General features: G+C 36.6%; 1 protein-coding gene across 3 annotated transcripts in view; it reads left to right on the top strand.

The window, feature by feature from the left end:
• Window positions 1–17,823, top strand: part of PIGF (phosphatidylinositol glycan anchor biosynthesis class F) — a 34,691-nt gene that overhangs the window by 12,372 nt on the left and 4,496 nt on the right. For all 3 annotated transcript variants that reach the window (XM_023512076.1, XM_023512077.1, XM_023512078.1), the window contains one exon: window positions 8,918–9,026. In XM_023512076.1, the coding sequence (XP_023367844.1) occupies window positions 8,918–9,026 (109 nt within the window). The remainder of the gene's footprint in view (window positions 1–8,917; window positions 9,027–17,823) is intronic.

Below are 17,823 nucleotides of genomic sequence, written 5' to 3'. Positions count from 1 at the left end.
TTTTTTTTTTTTAATTCAGGTTAACATGAGGGTACAGACAACCAAGTCACAATATTTGAATTTGTTAGGTAGAGTCCCTCTTATAGTTATGTCCCACTACAAGAAGGTGTGCCATATACCCCCACATTGTCCCCGTTCGGTGGGAGTACCCCAAACTCTTCCTCTCTTCTCCCCCTTTCTTTATTCTCCTTCCCCCTAACTTGAATTGAAATGAGTTTTTCTCTTATGTGGGCATGAATTACATCATTTGCTGGGTTCATACTAGTATTGAGTACATTGGATAATTGCTTTTCCTTTCTTGTGATACTTTATTTACTAAGAAGAATGTGTTTCAACTCCACCCAGGTTAATATAAAAGATGTGAAGTCACAATCTTTTTAATGGGTATACCACCATTTGTTAATACATTCCTGAGTTGATGGGCATTTAGGTAGTTTCCACATAGTGGTGATTGTAAACTGAGCTGTGATAAACAATCTAATGCAGATGTCCTTATGATAAAATACTTTTTCTTCTTCTGGGTAGATGCCTAGTAGTGGGATTGCGGTATCAAATGAGAGGTCTAATTTGAGTTGTTTGAGGATTCTCTATAATTCTTCCCACAGAAGCTGTATTAGTTTGCAGTCCCACCAACAGTGTAAAAATATTTTCCTCTCTCCACATCTGCACCAGCATCTGCAGCTTTGGGACTTTGTGATGTAGCTAAACTTCCTGGGGTTAGTCAATATCTTAAGGTGGTTTTGATTTGCATTTTTCTAATGATTAGGGTTGATGAGCATTTTTGCATGTTTGTTAGCCATTCGTCTGTCTGTCTTAGAGAAGGTTTTGTTCCTGTCTCTTGTCCAGTGGTAGATGGGATTGTTAGTTCTCTTTTTGTTGATTAATTTGAGTTCTCCGTGATAATCCTAGTCATCAAGCCTTTGTCAGATTCATAATATGCAAATATCTTTTCTCATTCCAAATGCTTTTTGCTTTGATTGTTGCATCCTTAGCTGTGCAGAAGCTTTTCATTTTAATTAAGTCCCATTTGTTTATTTTTGTTGTTGCTGCAATTGCCACAGAAGTCTTCTTCGTAATATCTTTACCTAGCCTGTTATCGTCAAGAGTTTTTCCCATACTTTCTTCTAGGATTTTTATTGTTTCATGCCTTAAAGTTAAATCTTTCATCAATCTTGAATCAATTTCTGTAAGTGGTGAAAGGTGAGGGTCCAGTTTCAATCTTTTACATGTGGCTAACCAGTTCTCCCAGTACCCTTTATTAAATAGAGATTCTTTCCCCCAGTGTATGCTTTTGTTTGTCTTATCAAAGATCAGATAGCTTTTTAATATTTATTTAGTGGGGAAGGGAAAAATTGGTATAAGAATTCTGTAAAATATCTTTAGCCACTAGGAGGAGTTGTACATTGTCTCATTTTTAGATAAAGAGATTGACAATTTGAAAAATCAAATCCAATTCTATACACTTTTGATGACAGCCTATCTAAGCCACCAGTGTTTACTGGTAAACTACCTTCAGGTGACTGACACAGTAAGCACTCAAAATGGTCTATTTATTTCCATTAATTTTTGATATAGTGAATTCTGGTGGAATCAAATAATTTGGACAGGTATTGGAGCTCATTGTCATGAAGATTGTTCTGTAACATTGTGTTAGTCACTTTTTAAGTTTGTTCATGGTAGAACAGAGAGCCATTTATTCTATTCTCAGCCCTACTGACTGTGTGTAAATGTTCCTTGACTGTGCAGAAATTAGCCAATAGCCCTAGAATTCAGATGACTTAATTATGGAAACTTATAAGATGAGAATAATCAATGTCAGTGATGCGATGAATTAGTTAATAGAAAGGAATTTGCCTATTTCATTTCTTTATTTGCCTGCTAATCATTTCTTTATTACAAAAGCATGTGTATATAAGCATGGTTAGTAAGAACTCAAATAACAGAAAAATACAGAAGTAGATCCTAGTAATCTTGTCAAAGAGGCAATGAACAATTACTAACAGATTTTATATTCTTCTTTTGATTTTGTATATGCATACAACATATACATAATTTTAAAACAAAAATAGCTGAGCTAGTCACTGCTTTGTGAGTTGCTTTTTTTCCTGACTAATCTGAATATCTTCATTTATATGTGTGTGTCAAATCTACTTCTTCCATAGTACCTTAGTATATCTTTATCTGTATGTAACACAAAATCAGCTTATATTGGTTTGGACAATAAGAAAACTGAATATGTTGTTTGACAGAGTTTGGTTGGTTCTAGATACAGGTATAGTCAGGCTAAGCTTTTTACTGATTCTTGTTATTATCTTTAGGCTGGTAGTGAGATGGCACCAACTACTCTTCCTTGAATTTTCCTAATCATTTGGAAAGAAAATGGTATCACTATAATTTAATTAATTAGTCTACTCATCAGGATTGAGAGGAATGTTGAGCCATTAATCACCAATGCAAGTATTCCATACTTGATAACTAATTTAATTTCCTATTGAAGTTTATTATCAGACTTTCATGATTATAAATACTGTTATGAAGATCTTTGTACAATATATTTTGTATACTTGGGCAAGGGTTTCTGTAAACTAGATTCCTGGAGTGGAGTTCCTAGATCAAAGGAGGTTGATAGACACTATCAATCTAAAGGTCTAATTTGAAGAATATGCATATGCCTCCATACATATTGCCAATGGAGGGGTAGGTTTTCCTTTCTCTTCCTCTTCAGGCCTGTTTACTTTTTATGAAAGCATCAGGGCTGCTGCCTACAGGGCTCTGCCAGGGGTGCATACTGTGTATTACAGTAGTTTCATCTGATTTCTAGGAGAAGGCATAAACCCTGTCTGCAATTTTTTAACAGTTTGATTTATGAAGCCACCATTTATTAAATTTCAGCTGAACATTACTGATTGAATCATGGGGAGTATTTATTTTTCCCTGTCTCTTTGCTCTTTCCCTGTCTCGTGCTACAGAAAACTGGATAGAAAATAATAGCCAGTCCTCAAAAGGCAGCTTTGAGACAAGGGAAACCGGTGCTAGTTAAATGGGAAGACAGCTTCAAAGATAATTCACTCATCACATTTGAGCAGATAGGTAGTCAAAGCAGCCTGCCCATGTGAACTGTCAACAAGATGAAGAGAAATGGCAGGGCAACCCTGAAAACACTGTAGAAGAAGAGAAAAGGGGGCATGCAAGAAACAAAGAATGTGGCCTAGAAGAAAATGCTACCCAAGGAACCGCTACAGTTTACCATAGAAAAATATTATCAAGCATATGAATTTAATAAAAGAAGGGCAAAGATGAGATAAGGAAACAAAGTGGAGAAGTTGATTGCAGAATTAATGAAATTAATCAACCACTAATAAATTAATGAAATAAATAAACCACTCCATTATTAGAAACGTCAAGAAATATGGACAAGTTAGGACATCAACTTTTAATATGAAGGAAAGGTTTGAGCTAATCAAAAATGAATGAGGAGTAGAGAGGGAGTTCAGAAGAATAATGCAGTTAGAGAAGACATGGTAAATACAGAGAAGTGACAAAAAGAGATTCAAACATAAGGCTAGTTAGTGCCCCTAAAATGTGCAACAAAAAATAAATTGAAGATACCATAGAAGTCACTTTTCAAATGAAGGAGGCATTCAATCTGTACATTAGAGGGACTCACTATATTAAAAAAATAATTGAATGAATTGGGGTTGCAGAACAGAATGTGAGTGACTACTATAAAAATAATATAAGCAGTAGAAGTTGTGTGATGGAACAAGCGGAGGTGGAAAAGATATAATTGTGCCCCCCAAATTCCCAACTATTCTTCTGTTTCCATTGGCTGAGCCTATTTGGTACAGCCTCTCAGGAGTAAGGATTAAATGAAATTCTACATGCTGAACAGTGATTCCCCACCTCACATGCAGCTCTTTCTCCCTCTTGGCCCAAGTACCGGCAGCTAGTACTGGCATCTAGGCAGCATACTGAAATAATTCTTGCTGGGGAAAATGGTACAAAAGAAAAACTTAAAGATAACTGACTTTGGGGGTTTCTAAGGAAGAGTCAGGGTTCTTGCCCAGTCCCCATCCTAGTACTAGTTCAGTCATCTTATTTTCGCATAGTGAACATCCGACCAAATATTTAAACTTTCACTTTGTTATTGTTTTAAAATGGCCTTTTGAGATATAACTGCATTCTATAAAATTCATATATGGAGTGTATAATTCTGTGGTTTTTAGTATAGGACAATTGTACAACCATCACCACAATCAAATTTTATTTTATTTTTTATACCACCCCACAATTTAATTTTAAAACATTTCATCACACCAAAAATAAACTGTGCCTATTAGTAATCATCATTATTCCTGCTCTTTTTTCCTATTGCACAACCCAGTCAGCCACAGATATATGTTCTATCTCTGTAGATTTGTGTAGCCTGAATATCTTATATAAGATGTTTTAAGTAGAATGAGAAATGAAGAGTCACCAGACATTTGAGGAGTACTTGAGATGAAATCTAGAAACTCAGTGAAAACAAAGGCAATATAAGACCAGAAGACAACTCTTAAAAACTTGCAATTTTCACATCGACAAAACATGAACAGGAGGTAATCAAAAGGAATATTCAGAGAAGGATGCTCTTAAGAAATGAAAATACTGTAGAAAAAACATTCAGTAGAAGCAGAGACAAAGTTGAAAAGTTCCCTTAGTCAAACAAAAAGGCAAAGCTATGGAAAATGAGTTAAAAGGTAAGAAAAGCTGAGACTAGTTCACAGTAATCATATTCTCAGCAAAAGCAGGAGGAAAACAAATTCTTAAGAGAGCTAGGCAGAAAAAGTCTTTAAATAAAAGAAAATTTCAAGAACCGAAAGACCTGAGATTGTAGATTAAGAAGGTTCATATGTTTCCAGCATAATGGATGAAAGGATACTTTAAGATACATTTTTGTGAAATTTCAGAAAAGCAGGAATAAAGAGATGATTCTAAAAGTCAAAAAAAACCATGTTACCTGCAGAAGATGGGGAACCAGGATGGCCCTGAACTTCTTAGGGTGGGAATCAGAAAACAGTGGAGCAATTGATACCTTCAGCATTCTAAGGTGGAATGATTTCCAGCAAAGTTAGTAGAGTCATTTTCAGACTTAAAACTTCTTTGCATCCATTTTTCACATAAACTTCCTCAGGAATCTGTTGAAGGAGGTGATTGGAAAGAAAGGAAAAGGAAAATAGAAGGAGGAAGTCTTGGGATCAGGAAATGGGAGGTCCAAAAAACAGAGAGGCAAAGGGAATTCACAAGATGCTGGTGTGGGGACCTTCCATCCAGTGTAGGGTGGAGCAGATGAGGCACCTCCAAAAAGAGCGGGGAGAGAGCAAGCAGGCAGTTAGAGGTGCGTCTCTGGAATATGTGAAGGTGATTCAGTGATAGGTACATAATCAAAAGGGGGGGGCAGTTCTTAACATCCAAGAAACAAACTTATTTTTACTGTGAGAAAGAATGTAATTGTGGTTTATTGTGTAGTTCGCTATGATCAGTATTTTCATAATCACAGTAATGTAGTTAACTGTGCTATTGATCCAGCCAAAGTGGTGAAGAGGGGACAGTGAGGAAGATGTGTATGTAGAAGTAAGGCCTTGTGGGTAAAATCCTCTTCTCCCATAGTAGAAGGCAGAAAGTAACTAGATCTTGAAAAAAAAAAATCTATACTTAATTTATGCTCTTTTAAATTTGAGGCAAGTAGAAGAAACATTTTAAAAAGTTGAGAGTATCTGCTCCAGGAGCAGAAATTGGGAGTAGGGAGCGATGGAGGAGAAGACGACTGTTATTATCATTTTTATTATGGTCTACTTGACTTTAAAGGTATTACCTTTATTATTTTGTAAATGTCAAATTTTTATATTGAAAAGGCAAGCTATAGAGTTTTTCTGTTTTTTAAATTAGGTCTTGGTTCTATTTTTTTCTACATTTTTTATATGTAGGATCATAAGCACTTCTGGATACACCAAAAAACAAAATAGAAGACAACCTCTTGGATGTCTGCACTTTTTATTTTAGTAAACATAAGAATGCCACAAGTGTGCTGGAGCAATGAAAAATGTGAAGACATGGATCTTAGCCCTTAGCCCAAGGAATCTGGAGCTTAGAGGTTAGAAAGATATTTTCATAAACCTTACTGAAACATCTCTAATCAGGTGTTGCCTTGATTAAACATTTTCAGTAGCTCCTTTAGTTTGACATTTAAGACTTTTCTAAAAATCTAACCTAAATCTCCTGGTCTACTACAGTGAGATACCATTTCACACCCACTAGTATGACTAATGAAAAAAGATAATGACAAGTGTTAGGGGGTGGAAAAATTGGAATTCTTGTACACTGCTTGTGGGAATGTAAGATGGTTCAGCCGCTTCAGAAAAGTCTGGGCTCGGCGCCTGTGGCTCAAGCGGCTAAGGCGCCAGCCACGTACACCTAAGGTGGCGGGTTCGAATCCCCAGCCCGGGCCCGCCAAACAACAATGATGGCTGCAACCAAAAAAAAAATGGCCAGGCGTTGTGGCGGGCGCCTGTGGTCCCAGCTACTTGGGAGGCTGAGGCAGGAGACTCGCTTGGGCCCAGGAGTTGGAGGTTGCTGTGAGCATGATGCCATGGCACTCTACCCAGGGGGATAGCTTGAGGCTCCGTCTCAAAAAAAAAAGAAAAAAAAAAAAAAAAAAAAAAAGAAAAGTCTGGCAGTTCCTCAAATGATGAAACATAGAGTCGCCACATGACCCAGTAATTCCACTCCTAGGTTTAATACCCTGAGATGAAAACACATGTCTGCATAGGTGCTTGTACATGAATGTTCTCAGCAGTGTTTTTCGTAATAGCCAAAAAGCAGAAAGAACCCAAATGTCCATCCATTGTTGTGGGATATCCATAGAAGGGAATATGATTGAGACATAAAAAGGAATAGAGTACTGATACATACTGCAGCACGGATGCACCTGTTGCACTGAAACGTGCTCAGTGAAAGAGCTCGTGTTGTATGATTGCATTTACGTGAACTGTCCAGCATAGGCAAATCCACAGGGACAGAATGTAGTTTAGTGGTTGCCAAGGGCTGGGAGGAAGGAGCAATGGGGAGTGACTGCTAATGGGGAATACACTAAAAATCATTGACTTGTATACTTTAAACGAGTGAATGGTTGGAAAAGGCTGGAAAAGGATTATCTACTATAGTAATACTCAGTAAAGGTGTTATTTAAAAAATCCTAAGCTTCACTTTTCCAGTCTTATTTCTCATTCTTCTACTCCGCCTCAGCCAGTTTCACTTAGATTCTCTGGTGTGCAGTGCAGCTTTTCTCCATCCTCCAGTTCGAAACCTAACGCTTTGGATTTTTTCAAATCTAGCCGGATTCTCTCCTCTTCTGTGAAATACAGAGTAAATTCTGCCTAGCAAAAAGTAATCTCTGCTCTCAACTTCTACCACATTTTAAGTCTCCAAGCACATCCCTTTATGTATTGCCACGTAGAGGAATTGTGTGTTAAGTGCAGGCTTAGTCAACATTCGTCAGTCGCATACACGGGTAGTCAGAAAATCCTTACCCTAGAAAATCCTTTAAGTTGCCTGAACAGGACAATTTTCTTTACATTCATTTTGGCTAGTTTTTTTTCTTTTTTTTAATCTTCCAAAATTAGAACAGATTTCTGTTCTATTGAATTGTAGTTGAAAAAACTGACTTGCACTTACAGGTGTTACATAAAATAACAACAACAAAACCCAGCAAACAGTGAAAGTTTGGATATGCAGTGGTAGGGCTCCAATCTCGTCTCAGCCCCAGTTCTTAAAGGAAACAAGCTAAGACTCATATCTTGTGCAGTTGAGGGGAAGAAGGGGATAAGATGATAGAGGGATTGGTTTATGAACTAACTTGCCACCATTTGGGAGTACTTTACTTCAATGTTTATTTTGGGTGGAATAATTGGCCTGTTAGATGAAATAAATCATCTAACAAGACATTTTCCCTTTTTAACCTATGCTACCTGGAAAATGTTGCTTTTCTTTAACTTCACAGTAACTCACTCTGTATTTTAAGCAACTGAATATTTGGACCCCACTTACTGCATTGTGGTGGGCTTTTACTCTCCTGTGACAAGACTCATGTTCCACACAACTAATTATTCGCACTGTGAGGGCCAGGTGGAAACCAAGACCTACTAAGAGAATGGTGAAGTTCTGTCTTTCCACCTCTATGCCTTTTTTTTTTTTTTTTCACTTTTACACTGTTTTTCAAGGTGTGAACTTAGTAAATAGGAATGGTAGACAAAAATTACTGGACCTTTTGAAATATTTTGTTCTTGTTCTCTACCCCTTTCCTGTGAAATAGAATTGGTTTGTTTAAATGAAATGTGCTGTAGGAAAGACTAGTTGAATAGATGGTGCTCCATCTGCAGGATGGAGTACTATTACGGCTGTCACCAAGAGAAAACAGAAAACCAAAACTGGTTTATAACATGTTTAAGAGTTTTGTTTGTGCGTAATATGCATTTCTGTAAATATACATATATTCTTCAAGATAAAATTATGTATGTATTTGTACGTGTATAAACTGTTTCTGGAAGAATCCGTAACAATTTGTTAATAGCATTTACCTCTGGTGAAAGGACCAGGAGTTGATGATCGGGGTGGGAGGAAGGCTTAGCTGTGGGTATAGGTGATCTCTGGTATTGTTTGATTCTTACTATGTGCATATATTACCTATCCAGTGGAAAAACATTAGTATCTTTTTACCAATTAATTGTTAGTAGTTCATGGGAAATATTTACATGTCATTTTGAGATGCTTATTGTAAAGCAACAGAAGAATCTGCAGTTATAATTTGTGCTACTACTTGTTTGATTCTCCAGCAGCTGAGATATGTACCATCAGTGATTTGCGTATTTGTGTTTTACAGAGTTACATCCATTTGGGAGAATAGCCTCCAGATCACTACAATTTCTAGTTTAGTAGGAGCATGGCTTGGAGCATTTCCTATTCCGCTGGATTGGGAAAGACCATGGCAGGTTGGTTTCGGTTACTTAAAGCAAATCAGATGTTTGTACCAAGATAGTAAAATTGATGAAGCAAGTGTGTGTGTGTAGTTTTGTTGTTGGATAAAAAAAGGCCTTCTGAATTTTACCAGTATATGGTCAGTTAATGATTATTAAAGACAGACAGCAGAGAAGCTTTAGAGATAGGTGAATGTAAATGTAGCAACCAAAGTAGTAGAGAGCTTTAAGAAGAAGTGAGTGGTGAACCATGTTGAATGTTCAGTGACTCAGAAGTCCAAGCTGGAAGTTTGGGGTGTGTAGTCTTAGATACCCTTCCCACGGATTTGGTGCTAGTAAAGGTTTCCTTTATATTTCCTTGGCCAGTTCAGGGATCACTGGGAGATGGGAATTCAAGTTGGAATCTTATGGACATCATCTATACATAATTTCATTCAACAGAGTGCCCAAGATTGCTAAATTGGGGGACAGTCATACTCATTGAGAAGTATATATAGAAAAGTATTTTAACCTGTATTAGCCTCATTACTCCAAATAATGCAATTAAATCTAAAGGCAAAGTATTGATAAATAAAGCACCATGGGACATTAGCTGTAATGAGTTGGTAAGATAATGTATCATACCAGTTTGTATGCAGATGGAATGTTTTTGAGCATAAATGTTTGATATCTTATACATGTGTATAATTTAACTCTTTTTTCTGTTCATAGAACTATACAGGAGTAGAAATTGAATTATGGGGAGTAGATGAACTTTATAAGATTTGAGTTTAGGTTTGCCTAGAAACTATAAATGTTAATTATTTATAATCCATTTATCCATTTTGGGATTGTTCAGGCTTTTAGCTATTGATTCATTTTTCTACCTCGGTACTTGTTTACAATAAGGAATAAGTTGGATCCAAATTGATGGTATCAGACTTTTAAACTTAATATAAAGTTTCTGTTTGAATTACTGTTCAAGAAGATCTTCTAGCTGGCTAACTTAAATTCACAAGAATTGGTCTTCATTACTGGCTGTTTATCTTACTATTGGGTTGTTTTTAGAGTATTCCAAGTTAATGACCCATTTATTCACTATCATCCTATATAATTATGATACATGCAGTCGGTGGATGGATAGAATTGATATATAATTAGAAATCTTTTATTCCTATAATGTTTACCTGCCCCGGACCTTTTAGCAGCTTACCAATACCTAAAGAAATGATGAAGTTTCATTTTTTCTTTCACTTTTTTATTCCAGCAAAATTTTTTGTTTGCTTTTTGTTATTGTTATTTTATAATAATTCTGACTACACAGAACAGAATCTGCCAGAGAAGCAATAACTCAGATAAGGAGATAGGACGTTTCCTAAAAATGGAGACTTTGCTAGAGCAAAATTTTATGAAATAGTACTGTATACACGTTATGATCTAAAATATAACTTGTATGAAGAAGAGATTTTAGTTCTCTGTTCCTTATAGCCCAATATTGATTCGATACATTTGTGGTAAAGCAAGCTTTTCAGGACTGTGATCTGGTTTTATTTATATTTTAGTCAGAGAAACAAGAGTATCCGGTTACTTTCTTTAAACACATAAATACACATACACAAAACCCCACAAAAACTATTACATATTCTAACTCAATTTTCTCAACTTTGAATTCAAATCTGATTTTGTATAACCTTCCTGAGGCACCCATAGGATTATATGATGTGAGTTCTGTAATGAGCTGTTACAAACATATATATATATATTTTTTTTTTTTTTAAAGACAGAGTCTCACTTTATCGCCCTCAGTAGAGTGCCATGGCATCACACAACTCACAGCAACCTCCAGCTCTTGGGCTTAGGCGATTCTCTTGCCTCAGCCTCCCAAGTAGCTGGGACTACAGGCACCTGCTACAATGACCTGCTATTTTTTTTGTTGTTGTTGCAGTTCGGCTGGGGCTGGGTTTGAACCCGCCACCCTCGGTATACAGGGCTGGTGCCCTACCCACTGAGCCACAGGCACCGCCCTTATATTTTTTAAATTGTTACTTCGCTAAATGATTGAAAAGGCCTATTGAAAATATATAATCTCTCTTTCTTCTTTTCTTTTCTTTTTTTTTTTTTTTTTGAGACAGTCTCATTTTGTTCCCTCTAGAGTACTGTGACGTTATAGGTCACAGCAACCTCAAACCCTTGGGCTCAAGCAATTCTCTTGCCTCAGCCTCTGAAGTAGCTGGGACTCCAGGTGCCCACCACAGTGCTTGGCTATTTTTAGAAAGAAGGTCTTGGTCTGGCTCAGGCTGGTCTTGAACCTGCAAACTCAGGCAGTCCACCTGCCTTGGCCTCCCAGAGTGCTAGACTGCCCCTAGCCCGAAAATATGTCATCTCAATGAAAATGCATTTAAGTGATTTTAAGTGATGAAAGATATTCAGCATCTTTGTAGTTGGAGGAAGGCTTCCCTTTGTAAGAGGCAGCAGGGCCTTTGGTTGTAGAGAATGGGGGAGGGTGGCTCCTCCCTACATTATCCTTGTTGTTTTCAACATTTTAAAGTCATCTTGCTTCTCTTCCCTGTCTTAATTATTTGTTTTAAAATGTCAAATAAACATTTGAATTTCTCATAACCCACACAGCTTTCTTCACTCCCATAGAAAGCTTATAGTATAATTACTGACAAAATAAATATTTGTACTGCAGAAAATCTTTGTACATTATAATTTGACTTTTTATCTGCTGTAACTAAATAGCTAATCAATAACTATTTGTTGAGTTATTACAGATACTATGTGCAAAGCCTGTATTCTATTCTAAGTAAGTAAAACATATTTAAATATTGCTCAGGCCTGGAATTTAATCATTTAACAACAGTAATTTAGATCCAAATTTAATATGCTTTGAACATTTTGTAGAATATGTAGCTGTTAAGTGGGAAATTTGATTTTTTTCTTTTATCAAAACATGAGCTAGTATTTCATGTTACACAAAATTAGTGGAAGGCTAAGAAGTGTTGGTTATTCTGAGCAAAGGAAAGTGACGGTGAGGTTGTTAAACCTATGTTTTATTAGTAGATAGGCAGATAACATGATGATTAGGAGCTCTGGTGTCAGATTCAAATCCTGGCTCTGCCACTTGGTATGAGGATTAAGTGATAAAATCCTTCTAAAATACTTAGCTCAGCACCTGACACATAGTTTTTGCTTAATTAGTGTTAATAGCATTTGTGACCCATAAAGGTAATAGTTTAATGACTATATTTTTAGCATTCCAAAAAATGCAAATTCCATTATTTATTTGAGTTCTCTTGTTAGAGAGTATGTTCATTGTCTTAGTGGATTGTTTTGTTCTTTTTGCCCAACAGGTATGCAGTTGGCAGAGTGAACGTTTAATTTGTCTGTTTCTCTGGTACTTACTTATACCAATTTAGGGTATTTGGATTTCACATAATTTTCTATCCTGTCTGACAGTATATTCAGATAACAGTAGAAAGAAAATATATAATAACATATGTAGATCTCTCTTCTCTACTGTGCACGGGGCTTGCCACTATCAGACAAGTGATTTAATACTAATAATCGTAGTACAGGGTAGTTTGATTCCCATTTTTACACTAAAAAGTCAAAGTGTGGGGGGTATACATCTTGCTTAGCATTACTTGACTGGTCTAAGACAGGAGAGCCCCTGTACACCGTGACTTTCTTCATCACTGGAGACTGAAACACAGCTTTTCTTTCCCCCAATGGGCTTAGGTCTCTTGGAACAGCTTACGTAGTTATTACGTTGCATTCTTTCCCCCACATTGTTTCTTTTAAATCCCATAACCAGTCTGGTGTCTGTATTTTAGGCCATAATTTAATACATTTGTAGGAGAGTATTTAAAGTCAGTACTATATAATGCCTTTGTGCCTAAAATGCCTACAAATGCCTTTAAACCTTGAGTTTCAACGCTGCTATCTCCAAAAGGAATTTAACCCGACAACCAGTTCTCTTCTGGGATACTTATTTCTTATAAATATAAAAAGAACAATTGATATTATAAAATATTTTAAACAACTGAATTGGAAATTTTTGAATTTTAGCATTTGAGATTATCTTTTAAACAACTGAAAATTGTTTAAAAATATTTATACTTATTCTCATCACATAGCAAATGAGAGATTGTTGTATTTTAAAAACCCTTCTTTTTTCTTCTTCAGTTTTACCAGGTTAAAAATTTAGTATTTGTGAGATATATATTCATTTCCTAAAGTCCCAGATGCTATAGGTAATTCTTTCATAAATTGAAACTAGAGATCATAGGATTAGAACTAAAGGAATTATTGCAAAACATTGGAAGGAGGGATAAAACTAAAATTATGGATTTGACTGAAGAGTTGCATGTTAAGTTAATTGATATTTGTTAGCAAAGGTATTACACTCTAGAATTTTAGACCAAAAGAAAATATTAATTTACGTTAGTTATATGTTTCAAGCATAGGAACAATGTTTAACACTTAACGGATATAAAATGGTTTTGGATTTGAAAGGTATGTTCATTGTAGCATGATCGTATTAGTAATGCTCTGTTGGCAGATTTTCATGTGAGAGAAAACAACGCTGGCCAGGTTCACTCATTTGCATGAGTGGTGGCCAGGACCAGATAGTGTCACTTGGACAAAGACTACAACTTCAGTACAGAAATAACTCTGAATTAGTGTTCTTCTTCATAGGAGAGTGGTAAGAATATATACAGATCAGCACAGATGTATGCCCAGGGAAATGTGTCCAGATGAGTAGATTCATATATTTCTGTATCAGACGATAACATTTACTTTAGGAATATCTGGAAGGACACATTGCTCAAGATCAAATTTCGAGAATGTAAGTGATCACTTTTAGCCAATAGGTCAGAAGCCATGAAAGATGAATTCTGGGGCGGCACTTGTGGCTCAAAGGAGTAAGGCACTGGCCCCATATGCCAGAGGTGGCAGGTTCAAATCCAGCCCCGGCCAAAAACCGCCAAAAAAAAAAAAAGAAAGATGAATTCTGTCAGTTATGCAAATGCAAATATGTAACAAGCACAATGAACAAAACGTTGAAAAGTAGCTCATGAAAGATTTAGAACTAACTGCCCGGGTTTTATTTTCCTTTTTATCTGGAAAGAGGGACCAGTAATCCTAATGGTTGTGAATTGTTCTAAATATTTCTAGGTGTTCTGATCTGCAGATAGGTCAATTTCTCCATGTTATCTGAACCTGCCCCAAAAGTTTGAATAATTTAAAAATTGTATTGGAACATATTTTTCAGAACTTATGTTAAAGTTTATTCAAAATTAAATAATTGAACCTCAGTTTATGCCTTAATTACTTGGTAATTACTAGTAAGGGCCTAATAAGTAGTTTTCTTCCAGAAATTTCTTATGAGCTCTTTCATAGCAAGGGCCTTTCTCTTGATGTGGAGTTTTTAAGACCATAATAGTCTGAAATCCCTTCAAGTCAAAACATTCCTTTTCAGAAACCCAGTCTTGAGGGTAAGAGATACAATGTGAACATTAAATGTAGCTAGTAAAAAAAGTTTTCTTATGATCTCAATAATACATTGTTTTGAATGAATGAATGGTATCATTCATATGAGACTATTAAAATTAATGTAAATGTCTACCAATGCTTGGGGTATTTTGTTTTGTTTTGTTTTTTGCAGTTTTTGGCCGGGGCTGGGTTTGAACCCACCACCTCTGGTATATGGGGCCGGCGCCCTACTCACCCTGTTTTGTTGTTTTTGAGACAGAGTCTCACTATATCACCCTCAGCAGAGCGCTGTGGCATCACAGCTCACAGCAACCTCAAACTTTTGGGCTTAAGCAATTCTCTTGTCTCAGCCTCCCAAGTAGCTGGGACTACAGGCGCCCGCCACAACGCCCAGCTATTTTTTGGTTGTAGTTGTCATTGTTGTTTGGCAGGCCCGGGCTGGGTTTGAACCCACCATCCCTGGTGTATGTGGCTAGTACCCTAGGCACTGAGCTAGGGTGTCATTTTTTGTTTTTTGTTTTAATAAGACAGAGTCTTGTTCTGTCACCTTGGGTAGAATGCATTGGCATCATATATAGCTCAGTGCTACCTGGGGCTCAAGTGATCCTCCTGCTTCAGCCCCTGGAGTAGCTGGGACTACAGGCCTGTACTTCCACGCCTGGTTAATTTTCCTACTTTTAGTAGAGACAAGGTCTTGCTCTTGCTCAGTATGGTCTCAAACTCCTGAGCTTAAGCAATCCTCTCAGCTCAGCTTCCCAGAGTCCTAGAATTACAGGGGGTGAACCACCATGCCTAGGGTGGTTTAAAACCAGTATCTATACTTATTTTGCTTCTTAGAATTTATGAAAAATGACACGTAGCAGTGTGGAATTGCTCTTCTATTTCTGAAGTGAGGCTATAAATGGTTAACATAATGCCAGTTATTTGTGTAGCTACCAAGAGGTTTCTCTTGCAAGCTTTATACTCCCTAGACATTTCATGTGAGGAACAGCATGTATTAAAGATGATTGCATTCCAAGGGTAAGGGAATAGTTCCTACCACACAGTGTAACATTATGCATGGAATATTCTTTCTAAACTGCTGCTTCTACTTATTACCTAGTCGTGTCAGTGACCTAAGAAATACTTTGTGTTCATTTAAATTTAATTTTTCAGTTAAAATATATAATACACAGAATAATACTGGTATGTAGTGCCTTACAGCTTTCATGAGATTTCAGAATATTACTACGTGTAATACAGCAGCACACATTTTAACCACAGTAGGTACTACTGTTCTTGTTTTGTAGATTGAGAAATTGAGGCTCATATGTTAGGTGACTTGGCCAAGGTCATATGGCCAGTAAATGACATAACTGGCCCCAAAACTCCCATCATTTTCATTCCACTGCCCTATGCTGCTTCCAAAAAAAGCAAAGTAAATCTCCCAAATGAAATGTGACATTTTAGAAAATAACTATCTTAGTATAATTATTTTTAAGATTTTTGTTGAATAATACCTAATTCCAAATGAATGACCATCATTACAGGAAACCTGCTGCAGCTTATAAACTTGCCATAATTAGTAGCAATATACCAAAGTAGCTGTTATGAAGAATACCAAAACTTGTGGCTAAAAGAAAAAAAATTGTGAATATAACTTTAATGACATTATAAATTTAAAAATCTAGCTGTACTTACTATATATTAGAGGAACATAGTAATGTGCATAATATAATCAAGCAAAATATATTTAAACTGTTTACTTGCATCATGTAATTACATCTTCATCATTGAAATTGATCCTTAAAATTTGGAAACCAAAGGTAAAGGGTCACTGTTAATAAAATACCTGTTATGGCAGAGGGATGCACAGTGCAGGGATTCTTAACCAGAAGTCCACAGTTAGGCTTCAACGCTGAAAATGTATGTGCACTTATATGTGTGCGCACATGCACACACACACGGATCATGTTTTCATAAGAAGGAAATACGAATTCTATTAGATGTACTTTTTTTTTTGAGACAGAGTCTCTCTATGTTGCCCTCAGTAGAGTGCCATGGCATCACAGCTCACAGCAACCTCAAACTCTTGGGCTTAAGCGATTCTTTGCCTCAGCCTCCCAAGTAGCTGGAACTACAGGTGCCTGCCACAATGCCGCGCCATGTTAGATGTACTTTAAAAAAAATAGTTTTAGAGTAGCGCCTGTGGCTCAGTGGGTAGGGTGCTGGCCTCATATACTAAGGGTGGTGTGTTTGAGCCTGGCCCTGGCCAAATTGCAACAAAAAAATAGCTGGGTATTGTGGTGGGCGCCTGTGGTCCCAGCTACTCAGGAGACTGAGGCAAGAGACTCACCTAAACCCAGGAGTTGAAGGTTGCTGTGAGCTGTGTGGCACTACGGCACTCTACCAAGGGCAACAAAGTAAGACTCTGTCTCTACAAAAAAAAAAAAAAAAAAGAAAGAAAAGAAAAAATATATATTTTTAAAGTATTATTTAAAAACTGGGCATTTTTATTTTTTATTAGGAACAGTGTTTGAGGTTTTGTATTTGGGGAATGATGCTGGTTTGGATTATAATGGCAACTTATTTCATATATGTCTATGATGAATATAAAGGATTGTTATCAATAACGTTAACATGTACTGGTCAGTTGTACTATGCGCCAGGCACTGTTACAAGTGTGGTTCTAAGTACCACGTAGTGCATTTAATCATTATAGTCTCGAGAGGTGAGTTTTATGACAATCCTCAGTTTGCAGATGAGGAAACCAAGGCACAGAAAAGTTAGATGACTTGCCCAGGGTCGCATATTTAGTCAATGGCAGAGCCAACACTCAAATCCAGTCAGTTTAATACCAACATCTGGTGTTCTTAATTGCTATCCTGTACTACTTAAAACATGCTTTGAAAAATATCAGACACATATAGATATGTTAGTACACCTTTCTTTCCTAAATGTAAGCAGGGAGTTCTATAGCAAGCAATGCCTGACAGAAGAGAGCATTATGGTCTTCAGGTGGAAACAAGCTTATATAATTTTGAAATATCTTTCAACCAACAATAATACTGATTTGTATAACAGAGAAAACAAAGTTTACATCTGTATTTTGTATTATAATTTTTTTAGCTTAAGGTGAAACTTCCGTTTCTTTCTTTTTTTTTGCAGTTTTTGGCCAGGGCTGGGGTTGAACCTGCCATTTCCGGCAAAGGGAGCCAGCACCTTACTCCCTTGAGCCACAGGCGCTGCCCTCAAACTTCTGTTTCTGAGAGAAAAATAACTCATTGGTACCATATACTGAGGCCCCATGTTATGTAATATGGGGCCTTTGTTAATTTTTTTTTTTTTTTTTTTT

The sequence above is a fragment of the Otolemur garnettii genome, unplaced genomic scaffold (genome assembly GCF_000181295.1).
Source record: "Otolemur garnettii isolate 467f Iridium unplaced genomic scaffold, OtoGar3 scaffold00024, whole genome shotgun sequence".
Lineage (NCBI taxonomy): Eukaryota > Metazoa > Chordata > Mammalia > Primates > Galagidae > Otolemur > Otolemur garnettii.
The sequence above is the reverse complement of the archived record's forward strand: the minus strand, read 5'-3'. Positions and strand labels throughout refer to the sequence as shown.